The sequence below is a fragment of the Sitophilus oryzae genome, unplaced genomic scaffold (assembly GCF_002938485.1).
Source record: "Sitophilus oryzae breed Bouriz unplaced genomic scaffold, Soryzae_2.0 scaffold_85_pilon_pilon, whole genome shotgun sequence".
In the NCBI taxonomy this organism is placed as follows: domain Eukaryota; kingdom Metazoa; phylum Arthropoda; class Insecta; order Coleoptera; family Curculionidae; genus Sitophilus; species Sitophilus oryzae.
The window spans coordinates 3,264,870-3,281,524 of NW_022147483.1; the positions used below are offsets into that span (position 1 = coordinate 3,264,870).

Consider the following 16,655-nt stretch of genomic DNA (forward strand, 5'->3'; position numbering starts at 1 on the left):
TGATTTTTTCTAAGGAAAATTTACCACCCATCTCATCATACAGTATTTTCTGGAATTTCTTTGTAATACTCGTCAGATATGAATATAGTGTAATAGGATAATATCAGCTTAGTATAATTTTGTCTTTTTGAATTGTTATTCTATGATAGAACCATTTCAGTTTAGGAAGTTATCAGTCGACATATGCAAACTAACTTATAAAGGCCATACTACCATGATAACGGACAAATCTTGAAAGTTTTGTTACACAAAATTTGGTGGCAGCGGTGGGATGCAACATTTAAATTGCAATACCCAGATTATTATTTTTTTGACTTATATACATATATAAAAAATGACTAGATTGTTTCTCTTTTCTCGATTTCTTTCAAGTTCCATTTTGTTGATTTTAACAGTATTGAGTACAGAAAGATAAAATTATACTAAGCTGATATTATCCTATTACAATAGCATCAAAAAAGTCATTTTAAACCATTGTGTTAAATCTGAATGACCTCAACACTGATGAACTGAAACATAACCTAACAAATTCGGAAAAATCTCATAATCCAGTTCAAATTTGGAGCAATCTGACTGAATCTGATTGAATTACTGAACACAGCGTTTTTTAAAACATGTTCTCACGAAAGAAGAAGAAGTTTTACCCAGTAATAGCGGAAAATTGCAGAACCTTAACTTACTTAGCGCTGTACAACTTCGGTAGTTCCTCTTCCAACCGCAACACCTTCACGAAACTGACCAAATGCCAATCCTCGTCTCTTCTGACATAACTGCTGTAAAAATTGACCAGTTCCGTGCTCGAATCGTGCTCTACGTCAGCGATAAGCAAGCTGTCAACCTGATTGTTGACGTCCGGCTGACAGTTCGTCTCGTCCGTTCTACATATCTGATTGATTTCGGTAAAGGACGCGTTGATGACTTGCACGTCGGTCTCGTTCGAAGTTATGAGTATGACTCTTTCCGATACCTCGGTGGAGAAGAACGTCTCGTTGTGGTATTGGACGCTTCTTTTGTTGACCCTCTGTAGGGGGCGGAGCTTCCTGTAGTGTTCCGACCACTCCCATATTTTTACGATGAAGCCGCTGAGGTGGCCCTTGAGTTGAAGCTTCTTCGCTTGAGACGGCTTGAAGCTAAACGGTTTCGGTTTCATGATGAAGGCGTTGTTGAACGGCCATGTTTTGAGGACCTGGAAACGCAGACGAGTTTTTTTGATTGTGATCGTAAGTAAAGAGCAGTGGCGGCTTAACGTTGGGGTCGAACAGCTATTTAGCAACTGCCGCACCTGATCGTTCAACCTTGTGGCAAGTGAAAAAATGCGTAAACATCTAGAAATAATAAGAAAAAACAGCAAATTGGCCGAAGGAATTTATCCTTACCATTTACTTTGATAAATGTTTAAATAAACTTTTCAAATTTCAATTCTTCATATTTTCTCAATGACTCGACCGATTTTCAAAAACGAAACGGGAAAGTATTGAGAATAGAAAGCCCTTTTCATTGCGGTACCACTTGACCCCCCTTTCCATTTGAAAAAAGTTGGGGGATGACACCCCCGCTTAGAGGGTTGAAGATTTTGCAATCATTTTTGGGACAAAAGTTGTCCCCCTCACAAACAAAATTGACGTGTTTGAATCTTCTGAAAAAAAAAATTACCCTGGCCGTTATGCCTTGCGGAACGTTTTCGATGGGCCACCCTGTATACAATTGTATTTGGTAGTTTACTGACAGATGATATAAAAAGTGGCGGTTTTTGTCTTTGTCTAGAAACCAGCGTGTTATTGTAATTTGTAATATTGTTTATTAGTTGAGAATCAATATAGTTGATTAAGAAATATCGAGTGCATTTTTTCTGTATAAATTTATCACAGGATTTCAGTCATACCGCTGGAAAAATTTCGCCGTTTGGGCAGTTTGGGTGTTTATAAAAATTCAAATTATAAAACAACCTAGGATTTTGTATTGTTTATCGCGTATCGCGTATAATGTTTGGTTTAATCAATATAAATCAATATTTAAATTTTTAATATCGAAAAAAAATTGGTTTTAGTTGCCGTAGCTTTGTCGTAGGGTTTGAGATGTAGTGCGAAATTTGTGTAGGTAATAATTCATAATTTTCTGGTTCTGGATAAATGATGAACTCTTGTTGACTGATTCTGGAATAGATATTTTCAAATAGACAACATATTATGGTGTTTAGTTTGTAAAATCGCGCGGTTACAAGAAAACAATTGCTTAAATTTCGAAAAACGTTTAGAGAAAGAATTGACTTAAAATATAAAAAATGTGAAATAAAACTTTTAGAAATGTGTATGTGTATACCGGGTGAGTCTCAAAAGTGGCTCACCCTTATAACTTTTTTATCTTTTTAGTTAAAAAACAAGATTTAAATTAGGATTGATTGGCGTATTCAATTGTTTTGGGTCACTTCCGGTTTCACCGGAAATGACTACAACTTTTGATTTTTAAATGACACCCCCGGCATTTTTTTACTTTATTCGATAGAAAATGTCACTCCGAATAGAATGACATATCATATGTCAACTTTTGACATTTTCGCATATGGTTTATTTGAAATTATAACATGCCGTTCGTAACGAAAATTTGACTCGAAATACCAAGTGTGTGGTATCAAATTATTCGTTAAAAAATGCTTTTCCCAAATATGTTTTTCCAAGATCTATTTTTCCAAGACTCCTTGATGAAGAATTAGTGTCTTTAACATAGTCATGGCACTCTAGATTGAATTTTAAAATACAATTTTTGATTAAGCGAGAATGTCAAAAGTTGACATATGATATGTCATTCTATTCAGAATGTGAGTGAGATTCGATTCAGAATGAGGGTGCCATTTAAAAATCAAAAGTTGTAGTCATTTCCGGTAAAACAGGAAGTAACCAAAGACAATTGAATACACCAATCAATCCTACTTTATGTCATAAACTAACATACCAAATCTCATTTTTTTATCTGAAAAAATAAAAGAGTTATAGGGGTGAGCCACTTTTGAGACGCACCCGGTATAATATGTATTTATATTTTTGTGACATTATTATTTAAGTGTCTTTTAAATCCTACTGTGGAAAATTTGTGTAAAGAACGTTGACTGGATTTTTAGTAAAATGGCAGTGTAAGGGTAGGTTTCATTTTAACATAATTTGTATTTATTTTCCTTTAACTAAACGTATTTGTATTTTGTATCTTGTAAGAAACAAATTAAATTTGGTCGCGTCTTAAAAAAAATGGACGCAATACTTTTAGATATTGACCTCCCTACAATAATAACCACGAGCCGCCACTGAATAAAGAGTGAACTAGATAAAATTCAAATAACAGAGAGGTAGGAGGGGAGCCCAGCGGTCCAGCTACGGAGGCAGGAGCAACGGTCCAGCTACGTCGAAACACTCGATTAGATCACCGAAGTTAAGCGACAGTAGACGATGCGAGTAGATGGACGGGTTATTGCCAACTCTGTCGTGGTGTTGTTTCTAATTACCTGATTTTTGTCATCATAAAGTGTCATGACACAGTGACATTTAGGACAATCAGGACCGTTATTGACGCGCAGCCTCCTATTACCGGCGACGTAGTCGTGCTCGGTTATTTCTTCGGTCAGTGGCGTCACGTTGATAATATACTGGGGGTTGCTGAAGCTCTTCTCGATCTCCGACAATGACACTTGGTAGGTCTCAATGGACGTGTTCATACAGTGATAGACGCAAATCTGATTGTCTTCGGCGGAAAAGTGAATTTCCTTGATGTGGCCGCAAGACGGCACTTGAATTTTGGCCAAGGCTCGTCCAGTGTTGCCAGATATAACAAGGAAACTTGTCTAAAAAACATGATCAACTAGTTACTCAGTATGTTCCGGGATTGTCTATACAAGAGGAATTTTTTTTTATTATTGACGTTTTGAGAAGAATGCATTCTTCATAGACAAAATTTGGTAATTATTGGGAAAACTGGAAATCGTCCGATTTTCACCAAAATTGGTATACATACTATTTTGAGGTCGTAGATTACGAACCTGAACTTTTTTCTTGGCGGTCTCTTACCGTTTTTCAGAAAAACGGAAAACTATTTCAACATTGAATTTTTCTTTATTTCGGCCCTATAAAGTAATAATTTCACTATATTTTCATTATATTATAGTTTATCTAAAAGCTACACTTGATTGGGGATAGAAAAATGTCCAAAATTTTACTGAAAAACACTTTTCTTAACAAAATAACAAAGAAAATTGAGACCAGATGGAAGTTTGACATTTGATATATCCTTCTTTCTCTCTCCTATGTAATGAGAGACAAATATATTCTAGACCTAATCTAGAAATTTGAAAATTTACAACGTTGCCATATCTTCTATTTTTTCGGGTGATTAGGGATTTTAAATAAATTACCTATTAAGAGATCGACAATAATTAAACATACCTACCTATATCCACAAAGTTACGCGGAAGAGTTTTGATTGCATTGGTTTCAACTTCTATGCGGAGGGGGTTAATCTTTTGTTTTGTTATATTATATCAAAAAAAGATTAACCCCCTCCGCAAAAAAGTTATATAAAGACTATTTATAACCACGAAGTTGCACGAAAGAGTTTTGACTGCATTGGTTTTAACTTCTTTGCGGAGGGGGTTAATCTTTTTTTGATATAATATAACAACAAAAGATTAACACTCTCCGCATGGAAGTTGTAACCAATGCAATCGAAACTCTTTCGTGCAACTTCGTGGTATAGTCAGATCAATTAAGGGAAGGAGCCGTTCTTCTGGCGACCGCCTTTCGTAATCCCAGAATGAGCGAAAAAAAACACGCTAAATTTAGGTTTAGCATTGGCAACGATGCTTTAAATGCCAGAAACACATAACCCAACATTTTCAGATTGTTTACAAATTTATTTTAGCAAATTTTCCTCTATTATGCATAGAATTGGTTAAAAAAGTAACAGAAAATGGCAATAACATCATTGTTTATTGAATACCTAACAAAATATGTGATAGAAAACCTTAAAAATATGAGAAATTAAGAAAAATTCGATGTTGAAATAATTTTCCGTTTTTCTGAAAAACGGTAAGAGACCGCCAAGAAAAAAGTTCAGATTCGTAATCTACGACCTCAAAATAGGATGTATACCAATTTTGGTGAAAATCGGACGATTTCCAGTTTTCCCAATAATTACCCAAAATTTGCTTGTTCTAAAATTGTTAATCCCTTTAATGCACTTTCCAAATTTACTTACCGTTTTAGAGAAAATTAAAAAAAAACATGAAAATATGGTTGATTTTTTCTAAATCCCAAAAATCAAAACGCGTTTCTATGGTAATATAATTTCGCTTTCATTCTTTGATAGATTGTTATTGAGAATTTTAATTAACGTCGTATTTTTTGCTGTTTTAAAATGTTAAATAAGCACAAAATTTTTTTAGTTCAATGCTACTGAAAGGGCGACAATAGTTGTCGAAAATGTGAGACTTTAACAACAATAAAAAACATGACGTTAATTAATAGATATTTTTTACAAGACGATAATGCAATTTTATCGTCGTGTATAGTCTATAAAATGAATAACTTTGAATTTTGACCGTTATTTTTTATCAACATGGCAAATATAAAATCTCCCGACCAAAAAAGTTACTGATATTCTTTAAATTGAGTACCTGAACGAATCAGATAGGTAACTCTTTTTACTTTCGTGAAATAGAAAAGGAAAATAATAAAACAAGTGACAGTTCTTCCTCTTCTTCCAAAAATCAACACGAAATGTCATAATTGTCAAAAGTAAAATGTCATCAGCTTTTGACATTTACTAAATATCAGACCAATTCCGTCTCTAACAGCGTCGGAGCGAGATTTATGACGTCACGCTAGTTAGATACTACGGATTAATCAATATGTTGTAGAATACGTGGAAAACGTAATTATTCCTCGTATCTTTGGTTTGTATTTTAAAAATGATATAGTTTACATGAAATATACATAATATACAGTTAATAAATACCATATTATATACCTATTTATAGTAGTAAATACTTTGGCAAATAAACTATGAACCATACAAATGCAGCAAGTGTTTTACAATATATAAATGAATAGGTACATAAGATAATGGGTAAAATGTGAAATATATTTTAAATTTTGAGGTGTGAAAATCGATCTAATTTAACAAAAAACATTCAATACCTACTAGTGATGTATTTATTATTAATTAGTTACTAATAATATTATTTTTTTTTTCGTAGGTTGTGATTTTTGTGTGTCTTTGTTGCATTTGTATGGTTCATAGTTTATTTGCCAAAGTATTTATTACTATAAATAGGTATATATATTGTATTTATTAACTGTATATTATGTATACTCTGTTTTTTTTCTCAGGTAAGATTTCGACAGACGATGACAGAAGAAAAGCAGATGACGTCCCATACCAATCTATTTATTTTACTAAAAAAAGTTTCTAATAATTTTTAAGTTATCTATGGATGGGTTTAAATATAAATCCGTCAGCGTCGTGTCTTGTTGTTTTTAACCAGTTTTATTGGTTTATTTAAAAATGACAGATCGTATTTCAATTTTATTGGTTTGACGGAACGATGAACGATAAACGGACGCCGATGCGTATGAACTGCCTTTAGATTTTTGTCATTTTTGACGCTTGTCAAAGTCTTGCCAAATTATAGGTTATAATTTTGTGTCAACTTTTGTTAAATACCCTGCGTTTTGGAAGATGATGCATTTTGATTCGTATTATTACGTGTGTTTTGTGTCTTTTGAAGTCAAGTGGAGGGAAAAACGAGTGAAAATTAACTGTAGACCCAGAGCACAGTTTATGGTTAATACTCGCTACCCAGGCAGAAAGTCTTATACACCAATGAAGTTGCCATCGTTAAAGTTTGTATACCATCTCGTCGTAGATAAGTGCATCTCATATATGGTAGAAGGATCAAACTAAACACATACTAAAAACTGGAGTAGCTGTAAAATATCGACATCACACGATAGGTAAATAATGGATTTTAGTACTGCAGAAAAATAATGTCAAAAGGTACTGGTTTAAAAAATTAAGATTAAAGTTAATTAATCAACCTTTAAGGTATAAAATTTGGTAGGTGTTATTATTAATAAAATAGTTTGTTTTATTTACCTATGTTGTTTTATTTATTCCTGTGGAATATTACAAATTTGTATTTGTACATAAGTTATATTGATAAATATAATCATAAATGCGGGTAGTTTCATAAAGCTTGAAAGTAAAAATAGTTCTTTTTATATTTTTTGGTATGTAGTCTCTTGTTCTTGTTTGTTTTGTATTAACACATACCGGTTTTATTAAATAAAATAACTCGATTACATTTTTTCAGTTTTATACAGTTTTTATCACAATATTTTGAAGTAATCACTTGTCATCTTGTCAATCAAATTTTAAATATTTCCTGCTATGCGTTCCAGTTGTACCAACTTATTTCTTTGTAAAATAAAATAAACTACTTTGAAATTAAAATGACAGACACATCTATCACTGTCAAGGATCTTCTCGTTGGACAGACTATATATTTCATATAAACTATATCATTTTTAAAATACAAACCAAAAATACGAGGAATAATTATGTTTTCCCTTGTTTTCCATGTATTCTACAACATATTTATTAATCCGTAGTATCTAACTAGCGTGACGTCATAAATTTCGCTCCGAGGCTGTTTTATTAGAGACGGCATTGCGTCAGCATAGCCGCAAGTTGCTAACCTAATAAAATTAACACTAGAAAAGCCCGCGGGAACTGTCAAATTCAAAGTTATTCGTTTCACAGACTATATAAAAAAATATTTTTTTTCCATAGCGAGTTAAGTTTTAAAAAATATTCAGAAATTATTATTTCAAGGAATTTATTACGAGTAGAAAAAATATTGTGCTGGGTTGGCGTTGGTTTCTATGTAATTTGACAAATAAATAAAGCTGTCTCTTTAGTTGTCAGTTTTGAGTCAATATTTTTTAATTCTCTTTCGTGTCGATTGCTGATTGAATTGCAGCCAGAAATGGCTCAAAACGAAATAAGTAAATTGCCAAAGATATTCAGGCTGAGGCGACAAACGCCATATCCAAACTACTTCCATTTAAATCCCAAATAACTTATGAAAAGGAATACAAAAAATTTCAAAAATGGAAGCAATTAAAAAACGTGCGAGAAGAAATAAAGTTTTTAACCTATCCTCGCTGTTAAAGTATCATTTAATCTGCCCTTGCGGTTAAAGTACTATTTTATCTACTATTTTTGATAGATATACGGCAATTTTGCAACAGTTGCTATGAAAAAAAAAACCATCAATAACCATCTATCAAAGAATGAAATCAAAATTGCATTACTATAGAAACGCGTTTTGATTTTTACCATAGACTTTTAGTACTTCATTTGACTCACTAAAAGTACTTGAAAAAAAATTATAATAAATCGAAAAAGAAAATTAAGATTTTAACGCCCTGTAGCTATGAAACAAAGCAGAATCGGACCTATGCTGATATAAAAAATAAATCTTATTTTAACGTGAGAAATCTCCCCACGAGATGCACATGTTTTTGAAACACCCTGTATACACATTGATTTAAAAAAAACTAAGGAACGAATCAAATACTGTTAGTTTTAGTGGCTGATTTGTATTTTCTTTCTTACCTTTTCATATATGCTCAATAATTCAATAACCCCATCATTATTCAAGTCCGGTAAAGGGATGGGCATATCTAAATTCCTCACCAGCGTCTTTTCTTCTGAAGAATGAGCATGCCAAAGCGCTTGACCGGCTATCGTCTCGATCACTTTCAAACCCTGCGGAAATTCACTTACTATAATATGTAAAAGACCTCGGGTGATTTATTTAGCTGAAATCACTTATACAGGGTGGCGCACCTCATTCGCCTCGGTTGATTATCATCATCATCATCATTTAGCTTATACGTCCACTGCTGAACAAAAGCCTCCCTTAACTCTAGCCATTTCCTTCTATTTTGTGCCACTTGAATCCAGTTTCCAGCCACCCTCTTAATGTCATCTGTCCATCGACTAGGAGGTCGTCCTCTGCTTCTATAGGCCTCGTGTCTCGGTCTCCATTCCACAAGTCTTTGTCCACCGTCCATCTGTCATCCTAGCCACATGTCCTGCCCAATTCCATTTAAGATGTAAGACAGATGTCACCGCATTTCTTACTCCTGTTCGATTTCGTATTGTATGATTGGGTATTTTATCTCTGAGTGTAACTCCCAACATAGACCTTTCCATTTTCCGTTGCATGACTTGTATTCTATGTATGTTCTTTTTGTCAAAGTAAGCGTTTCAGCTCCATACGTGAGGACAGGCAAGACACACTGGTTAAAGATCTTTCTTCTTAAACATATGGGAATATCAGATCTCAGTATATGCCTTAGTTTGCCAAATGCCGCCCACGACAAACCTATTCTTCGTAGAATTTCGTGGGTCTGATTATCCCTTCTAATACCGATCTCATGCCCTAAGTATTTATATATATGCACTTGTTCCAAAGGTATGTTATTAATGTTTAAATTTCCACTTAGTACTAGGTTTGTCATGTATTGTGTCTTTGACAAGTTAATTTTCAAACCGACTTTTTCCGAAGCATCATTCAGCATATCCAGCATATTCTGTGCCTCCTGTATGTTGTCTGTTATTAAAATAATGTCATCTGCAAAACAGAGATGATTTATCAATTTGCCATCGATGTTAATTCCTGTTGAATCCCAGTTTATCATTTTTAGCATACTTTCTAGCACAGCAACGAATAGTTTAGGGGACAGTGTGTCGCCTTGTCTTACCCCTCGATCGATATTGAATTTATCTGTGCATTGATTTGTCGATATTCTGACGTTTGCCGTGGCATTATCATATATATGTCTTATGATTGAGGAGTATCGATGATCGATGCGACTCTCACTTAGTGTCTCTAGAAGCTTCCGCTGGTCTACCGAATCGAAGGCCTTCTCGAAATCCACGAAGACAAGCATTAGTGGTCTATTATACTCAATGCATTTCTCGATAAGGACCTTGACTGTTAGAAGATGGTCATTTGTTCCGTAACCTGATCGGAAACCTGCTTGTTCGCTCGAAAGAAAAAAGTCTATTTTATTTGTCAAACGCTTGGTGAGTATTTTAGTAAATAATTTGTATACGTGGCTAAGAAGGCTGATGGGCCTATAGTTTTTAAGGTCTGTAACGTCACCTTTCTTGTGTACAATAATGATGGTTGCGTTGTTCCACTGTGATGGGGTTATTTCTTCTTCAATGCATTTATTAAATAGGACATTTAAAGCTTTGATGATTTCTGGTCCTCCTTCTTGGATTGACTCTATTACCAGTCCATCGTCGCCGGCAGCTCTATTGTTTTTCATATCTCTAAGGGAACTGATAATTCCTTCCTCGGTTATTTCTGGAATTTCTTCCGACCCCGGTTGATTATACGAAAACGGAAAGATGTAGAAACAAAATATTTTATGGGTATATGTGGGGAGGCAATGTGCACAATTTAAAATTATTTTGAAATATACAGGGTGTCTCAGAACTAAGATCCATACCAAAGTTATATTTTTTCTTATGGAACACCCGGTATTTTATTTCATTTTTGGATTTTTGAGCCCAAAAAAAGGCATTTATTATAGGGGTTAAATATGTTTAAAATCATTAGTTTTTGAGATATTTAAAGATATTTAAATATGCATGCTACAAGAGAATTGATTATCAACACCCTGTGCATTACTTTTGAGAATTAATTCTTGTGCTGAGTTTAAAGGTAAAGAAATAAACTTTACTGAAAAATGTTATTGTTTCCTTAAATTTATACAGGAGTACCAAAAATTAGTGATCTATTTTACGGATTTATTTTACATAAAAACTTTGTTATTTCAAATGCAACACCCTGTATTTTTTTAAATAAATTGAAGCAGATTCAAATGCTCTTTCAAACTATATTAGGGTTTCCTATACCTCTCTATCCCAGATTTTAAATAAAAAGCGATTTTTAAATAAAATGGCAATCAAGATGACTGGTATCGCCATGGCAATTTTCTAGTGACTGTCAGTAACTATTTTCAGAATCGACATTAGTGTATGGACATTATTATTTAAACAGTTTACTAAAATTTACCCACAATATTTTAATAAGTAAGTATTCTTTATATTATGAAGAAAAATAAAGCCATATGTATCTGCTGGTGGAACGAATGGATATGTTACTAGTTACTATAGTGATTTTGTTTTGTGAGGAAAATTATTTCTCGGCCTCAAGAGCGATTTCAAATAGGAATCTTCCTGATAAGCTTTCCTTTGAAAAATACTTGTCCTCTTTCCTATTTCATGTTATTTAAAAATCATTTTTTATTCAAAATCTGAGATAGATAGGTATAGGAAACCCTAATATAGTTTGAAAGAGCATTTGTATCTACTTCGATTTATTTAAAAAAATACAGGGCGTTGCATTTGAAATAACAAAGTTTTTATGTAAAATAAATCCTTAAAATAGATCACCAATTTTTGATACCCCTGTATAAATTTAAGCAAGCATATTTTTTAGGTAAAGTTTATTTCTTTACCTTTAAACTCAGCACAAGAATTAATTCTGAAAAGTAATGTACAGGTTGTTAATAATCCATTCTTTTGTAGCATGCCTATTTAAAGATCTTTAAATATCTCAAAAACTAAAGAATTTAAACATATTTAACTCCTATAATAAATGCCTTTTTTTGGCCTAAGAATCCAAAAATGAAATAAAATACCGGGTGTTCCATAAGAAAAAATATAACTATGGTATGGATCTTAGTTCTGAGACACCCTGTATATTTCAAAATAATTTTAAATTGTGCACATTGCCTCCCCCTATATATCCATAAAATATTTTGTTTCAACATCTTTCCGTTTTCGTATAATCAACCGAGGCGAATGAGGTGCGCGCCCTGTATATAAGTAAGGTTACATATAATTTGGTTATATATAACCAAATTTGGTCGCGATCGAACGACATAAATTTTTGACGTTTCTTACGATTTTTGCTTAGAATTGAAAGAAGAACCGAAATATGCAATAATATACAGGGGGTTCCACTTAAAAAAATAAAACTTTGATGTGCCACGACTTTATGCCCGACCCTGTATACCTAAATTTATTACCCGCTAATAGATATTTATAAACCCTATAACTTTTATATTTAACTTTTTGCGGTACCTCCTATATTTTACCTAATAATCGACCGTTCCCATACATAAAAGCGACCCTGTATAATTGATTTCAGCTAAACGAAAGTTGAGCCAAGACCCTTAACAAAAAAAAAGCGTAATATAATTACCGTTTTATCAATTATAAGACAGTCGAGTGTGCCGTCCATATTGCTGTCGATTATTTGACAGTTTATTTTATAAGGTTCGACGACTTGTTGCAGATCCCAAGCGACGCTACCAGTTAATCCCATGAAAGATATAACGCCATGTTTGAGACTTTTAGGACTATTAAAGCTTCCTTTGTACATTATGGCTAAATTGTAGTTAGACTTGTACAAGCCACCGACAAGCATGATTGGTCCCTTCAATTCAATCTCTTCCTGTTGGTACTCCCAATTGGAGATTTTTACTGGGCACGTATGAAGCTCCGTGCACGGCAACACCCACAAGAATATGATTATGGGAAGAAAACACAAAATTATAGAACACCCAAATGCTACCTATAAATTAATCAAATTTATAATAATGCTATTAAACTAGGGTTTTTTTAAAAGTACCTTCCGTGCTGCTGACATTTTACTGGCCCCTCTTTTGATCTTGACGATATCGTCTTCTAAATGCATGCCGTGTCCGTTTTGTCGGTAAATATTTTCGAATTTGTTTTTCGGCTCGTAGCTAGTACAAAGGGGTTCCATGCTGATTTCCTTTTCCGAATCGGAGTCGCTGATGGATTGAGGCAGAGGAGCGTAGATTCCTTGCATCGAGTGAGCCATTTTCATTATTTACAGATGTTTTACACTGCTCGCGATTAAAGAGACAGGCAGGGAATTCTTTAATTACACTTATTGATCTGTTTCGGCATTTTTTGTTTTGATTTTCCATAATTTCGATGACAGTCAGCTGATTGTCAACTGGGGTAGAGATGGCGAAGATATATCGATTATTTTGATATATCGATATAATCCAATGAAAATATCCATATTTGACAGGGTTGGGCTTTGGGTTTGTTGGCTGGCATTTTTGTTACTTAAATCTATATTAACTACATTGCACGCGATTTATTAATTAATTAGCAAATTTTTTAATTACACTTATTGGTCTATTTCGGCATTTTTTGTTTTAATTTTCCTTAATTTTTAAGACACTGACAGTCAGCTAATTATCTCTCAATGGTTTTTACATTCTTTACGTGTATTTTTCACCAAAACGTAAAAACAAGAGTCGCGTAAACGTCCATTCTTGGGATACCCTACACACCTATCGATATTTCAAATAAATCGATATTTAATGCTATCTCTTATCCATTCGATAAGGAAGATGGCTAGATTTTATTTATCTATGGGTCAAGAGAATAAGAGAAATAAGAAAAAGAAATGTCATTTCAATTTGAGAATATTGTCCGAAAATTTTAAAACATTTACCACGAAATGGGAGGAACCCCAAGTAAAACGAGAAGACTAACGTTAGAAAACAATGATCCAAATAGCGTCATAAAAGTTTCAGACGATGTCGTAGATAGAATTCGTGGAGTAGCTCAAAGTTCGTATCGTAACCCTACTTTATGTGTTTTATTATATTTTCTCGGATATTTAATAAAACACTATTAAATTTTCTCTTTTAGAAGATCTACGAATTCATTAGTATTGTGTTAAGTATTTTGTTAGTTCTTTAACGAATGTTTTTGTTTTAAAAAAATAGAAATTGTGTTATTACATAACTACTGTTTTCCAATTAGGATGATAAGGTAAGGCGGTCATTAAAAGTGTATTGTTTTTCAGCGGTAAGAAAACCAGAAGTCATAACTCCTACAGTGCCACAAATCACTAATCCACAACACACTGCTGTACTGCCAGTTTATCTACACGAACCTTCCCTAACGAGTATTCAAATTCGACAGGTAAGATTGTTGGGTCCTTATCTTGCACTATTGAGCTAACAGTTCGATATTTGAAGGCAAATGTAGCTGAACTAAAGAAGAATGATGATTACTGGAGTAACAGACTGAAGGCACTCGAAGATAATCATAAAAAGATGAACTCAGTTATCGAAGAAGAATATAATAAAGCAGTAAGTGACTAATTACTGTGGCTTATTTCATTTGTTTTCCATACAGCGTGACCAATGTTCTGAAAAGGCAACATTTTCAAATTCTCCTGTATATTAGAAACCAATTGAGAACCTCATAAACGAGAAACTCCTTAAAACACATGTAAACGGGACATTCTGTACACTGAAAAAATTCTATAATCTTAGTGATTTTTTAAAATACCCAGAGAAATATAATTTTTTATTTTACACGTTTTTTATGTTTATATTTGCAATGATTATTCTGTGGTAATACAATATAAAATATATGTGTTATAGGTAGAAGAATTCAAAGTAGGCAGGCCAACCCAAGTCTTGAAAGAAATTCCCTGCTTGGAATCGAAGAGAGCTGTTATGGAATGCTACAAGTAACGATATAATACTGTTAATTCTTTAAAAATAATGTGTTTTTTCTTCTCTTGCTAGGTGTTATCCAAACGAACCTATGAGGTGTGCTAAAATAGTTCAGGCTTTCCAAGAGTGTGTCGACCACAAAAGGAATTGCTTGCTCGCCAGTCGAGTAACAGCCAACAAAGGGTAAAATTTGTAAAAATCATATAAACTTTGATTTAGAAGCCTTATTGTAAAGTATTTATTTAGAATGAAATATCGTTTTGGAGTAAATTTTTCGTTTTATTTTTCTTATTTTTATTGGTGCCATCTAGCGGAGAGCAGATGTACGCATATCCAATAATAGAGAAAAGATCATTAAATTTAAAAATGTAAAACTATACAGATTGTTAACTGGACAGTTACGTATAGGGGAACAGAATGGCAACACTGCTTATTGAGAACGCGTGCACATGACCAACATGACAGACAGGCCAGAGACATCGATTTGTGACGTCACCGCACTAGTCCGGCTTTTGTATTGTGCTATATAGTACTGCATATAGGTTTTGCATAATAGTATTTATTGATAGTTTTGCCAGATATAAATATGAAAAATATTATACAGAAAGGTATTAAAAAATAACATTAACTTTTTATCGCGTTAAAGTAATTGAATAGCATTAAAATTTAGATCTAAAGCACGAATATTAATATGAAGTAAACTACAGCATAAGACGAACAAAATAAAATCTAGATAATAAAAAGCGTGTCCTAAAATTGCGTTAGCGAGTATTTAGCAACTAGTAATAATATACCTGTGATAAAAAGTTTCCAAATATTAAAAAATTTGAAAACTATACGTTTATCAAGTTAAGAAAATGTATTGTATATGATAACGGCAGAATACATTTTAAAGTTTAATTAAAAATAATTGTAAAAATTTGCCTAACATATTTAAAAAATGTGGATATCAGATAGAATTAACTATTAACATTACGTAATTTGTAGTTCGATGTTCATCAAGTAACCATCTCCATAAATCGTAAATAAAAAGGTAAAGATATCATTTTTTTTATATAAAATACTGAAATAAAGTACAAATTCATTTAATTTCTTTAAAATATATTGCCATTTCATAATAATAATACTTTTCAATATTTATTTCATCCTGAATTTCCAAATCTTGTTTTCTTTCATCGGGACGTTTTCTCTTTATGGGAACATGCACAGAAGGTCCATAAGAGGGTTGATTTGGAAAAATTGTAGGCACAGCATGTTCTGTAGGTTTTGGACGTGACCTAGTTACAGTTAATATTGTTGGGAAAGAGAATGTAGACAGATCCTGAGGACTTATTATAATTGCTGCTACAAGGCACAGGCACAGAACAATGTCGCGGAATTGTTTATTTCACAAAGTAAAAATAAAGAAACGAAAACTGTTTTACATAAAAATACACGTCACTTACGTTGGTTTAACACTATACACTAACACTAGCGCTATTAATTATGTTTTTATATAAATTCTCCAACTTTTTCCTAGTCCGGACACACAGCCGGCTATGCAGCCGGCATCGCCGGTGTTATCTACTATAATTTTTACCGAAAGTATGGTTTTTTTCGCGGGTACGATGTTATGAATCGGATCTAGATAGTTCACTACTCACTCAAAATTATTTAGTATAATTTTATTAGCATAAAAACGCGTAAAAAACACAGATTTGTTGCGAAACTAATGAAAACAATTGGTTTGTTTACGACTACTAATTCTGGACCATAGTTCTGGACATTGCCTGGAAACTTATATGGTGAAATTTTGATAAAATAATTTAGTACATACTAAAAACACGGTATGTCGCTAGTGGTAGGAAAAATAAGTTTTAGAGGTTACTAGTTTATTTGGTTGCCTGTGATATGGATATACAGGTTGTTTCCTAATTAATCTAAAACATAAAAAATCGTTAGAAAACGAATTAAGGCGGGCTCTTAATAAGAACCACAAAAGTTGTTGAAAAAAAAATATTTATTTTTTTT

At 33.0% G+C, this 16,655-nt stretch overlaps 2 protein-coding genes across 2 annotated transcripts; one reads left to right on the forward strand and one right to left on the reverse strand.

The window, feature by feature from the left end:
- Nucleotides 1-377: 377 nt before the first annotated feature.
- Nucleotides 378-13,311, reverse strand: LOC115890049. The gene is made up of 5 exons (XM_030910159.1): nt 12,764-13,311; nt 12,335-12,706; nt 8,662-8,814; nt 3,494-3,829; nt 378-1,186 (listed from the first exon to the last, which is right to left on the reverse strand). Exons 1-5 carry the CDS (start codon nt 12,983-12,985, stop codon nt 677-679), a joined length of 1,593 nt encoding a protein of 530 aa, XP_030766019.1. The 5' UTR covers nt 12,986-13,311; the 3' UTR covers nt 378-676.
- Nucleotides 13,312-13,541: 230 nt separating this feature from the next.
- LOC115890050 lies at nt 13,542-14,915 on the forward strand. The gene is made up of 5 exons (XM_030910160.1): nt 13,542-13,745; nt 13,985-14,103; nt 14,160-14,273; nt 14,571-14,659; nt 14,718-14,915. The coding sequence occupies exons 1-5, from the start codon at nt 13,634-13,636 to the stop codon at nt 14,830-14,832; spliced, it is 549 nt and encodes a 182-aa protein (XP_030766020.1). The 5' UTR covers nt 13,542-13,633; the 3' UTR covers nt 14,833-14,915.
- Nucleotides 14,916-16,655: the final 1,740 nt, after the last annotated feature.

Coding starts and splice junctions, on each gene's coding strand:
- LOC115890049 (XM_030910159.1), bottom strand. CDS start 12,985: ATGAAAATGGCTCACTCGATGCAAGGAATCTACGCTCCTCTGCCTCAA. Junction 8,815..12,334: donor GTCTTATAATTGATAAAACG/GTAATTATATTA, acceptor GAATTTCCGCAG/GGTTTGAAAGTGATCGAGAC. Junction 3,830..8,661: donor TATTGAGCATATATGAAAAG/GTAAGAAAGAAA, acceptor CATGTTTTTTAG/ACAAGTTTCCTTGTTATATC.
- LOC115890050 (XM_030910160.1), top strand. CDS start 13,634: ATGGGAGGAACCCCAAGTAAAACGAGAAGACTAACGTTAGAAAACAAT. Junction 14,274..14,570: donor AAGAAGAATATAATAAAGCA/GTAAGTGACTAA, acceptor TATGTGTTATAG/GTAGAAGAATTCAAAGTAGG. Junction 14,660..14,717: donor GCTGTTATGGAATGCTACAA/GTAACGATATAA, acceptor TTCTCTTGCTAG/GTGTTATCCAAACGAACCTA.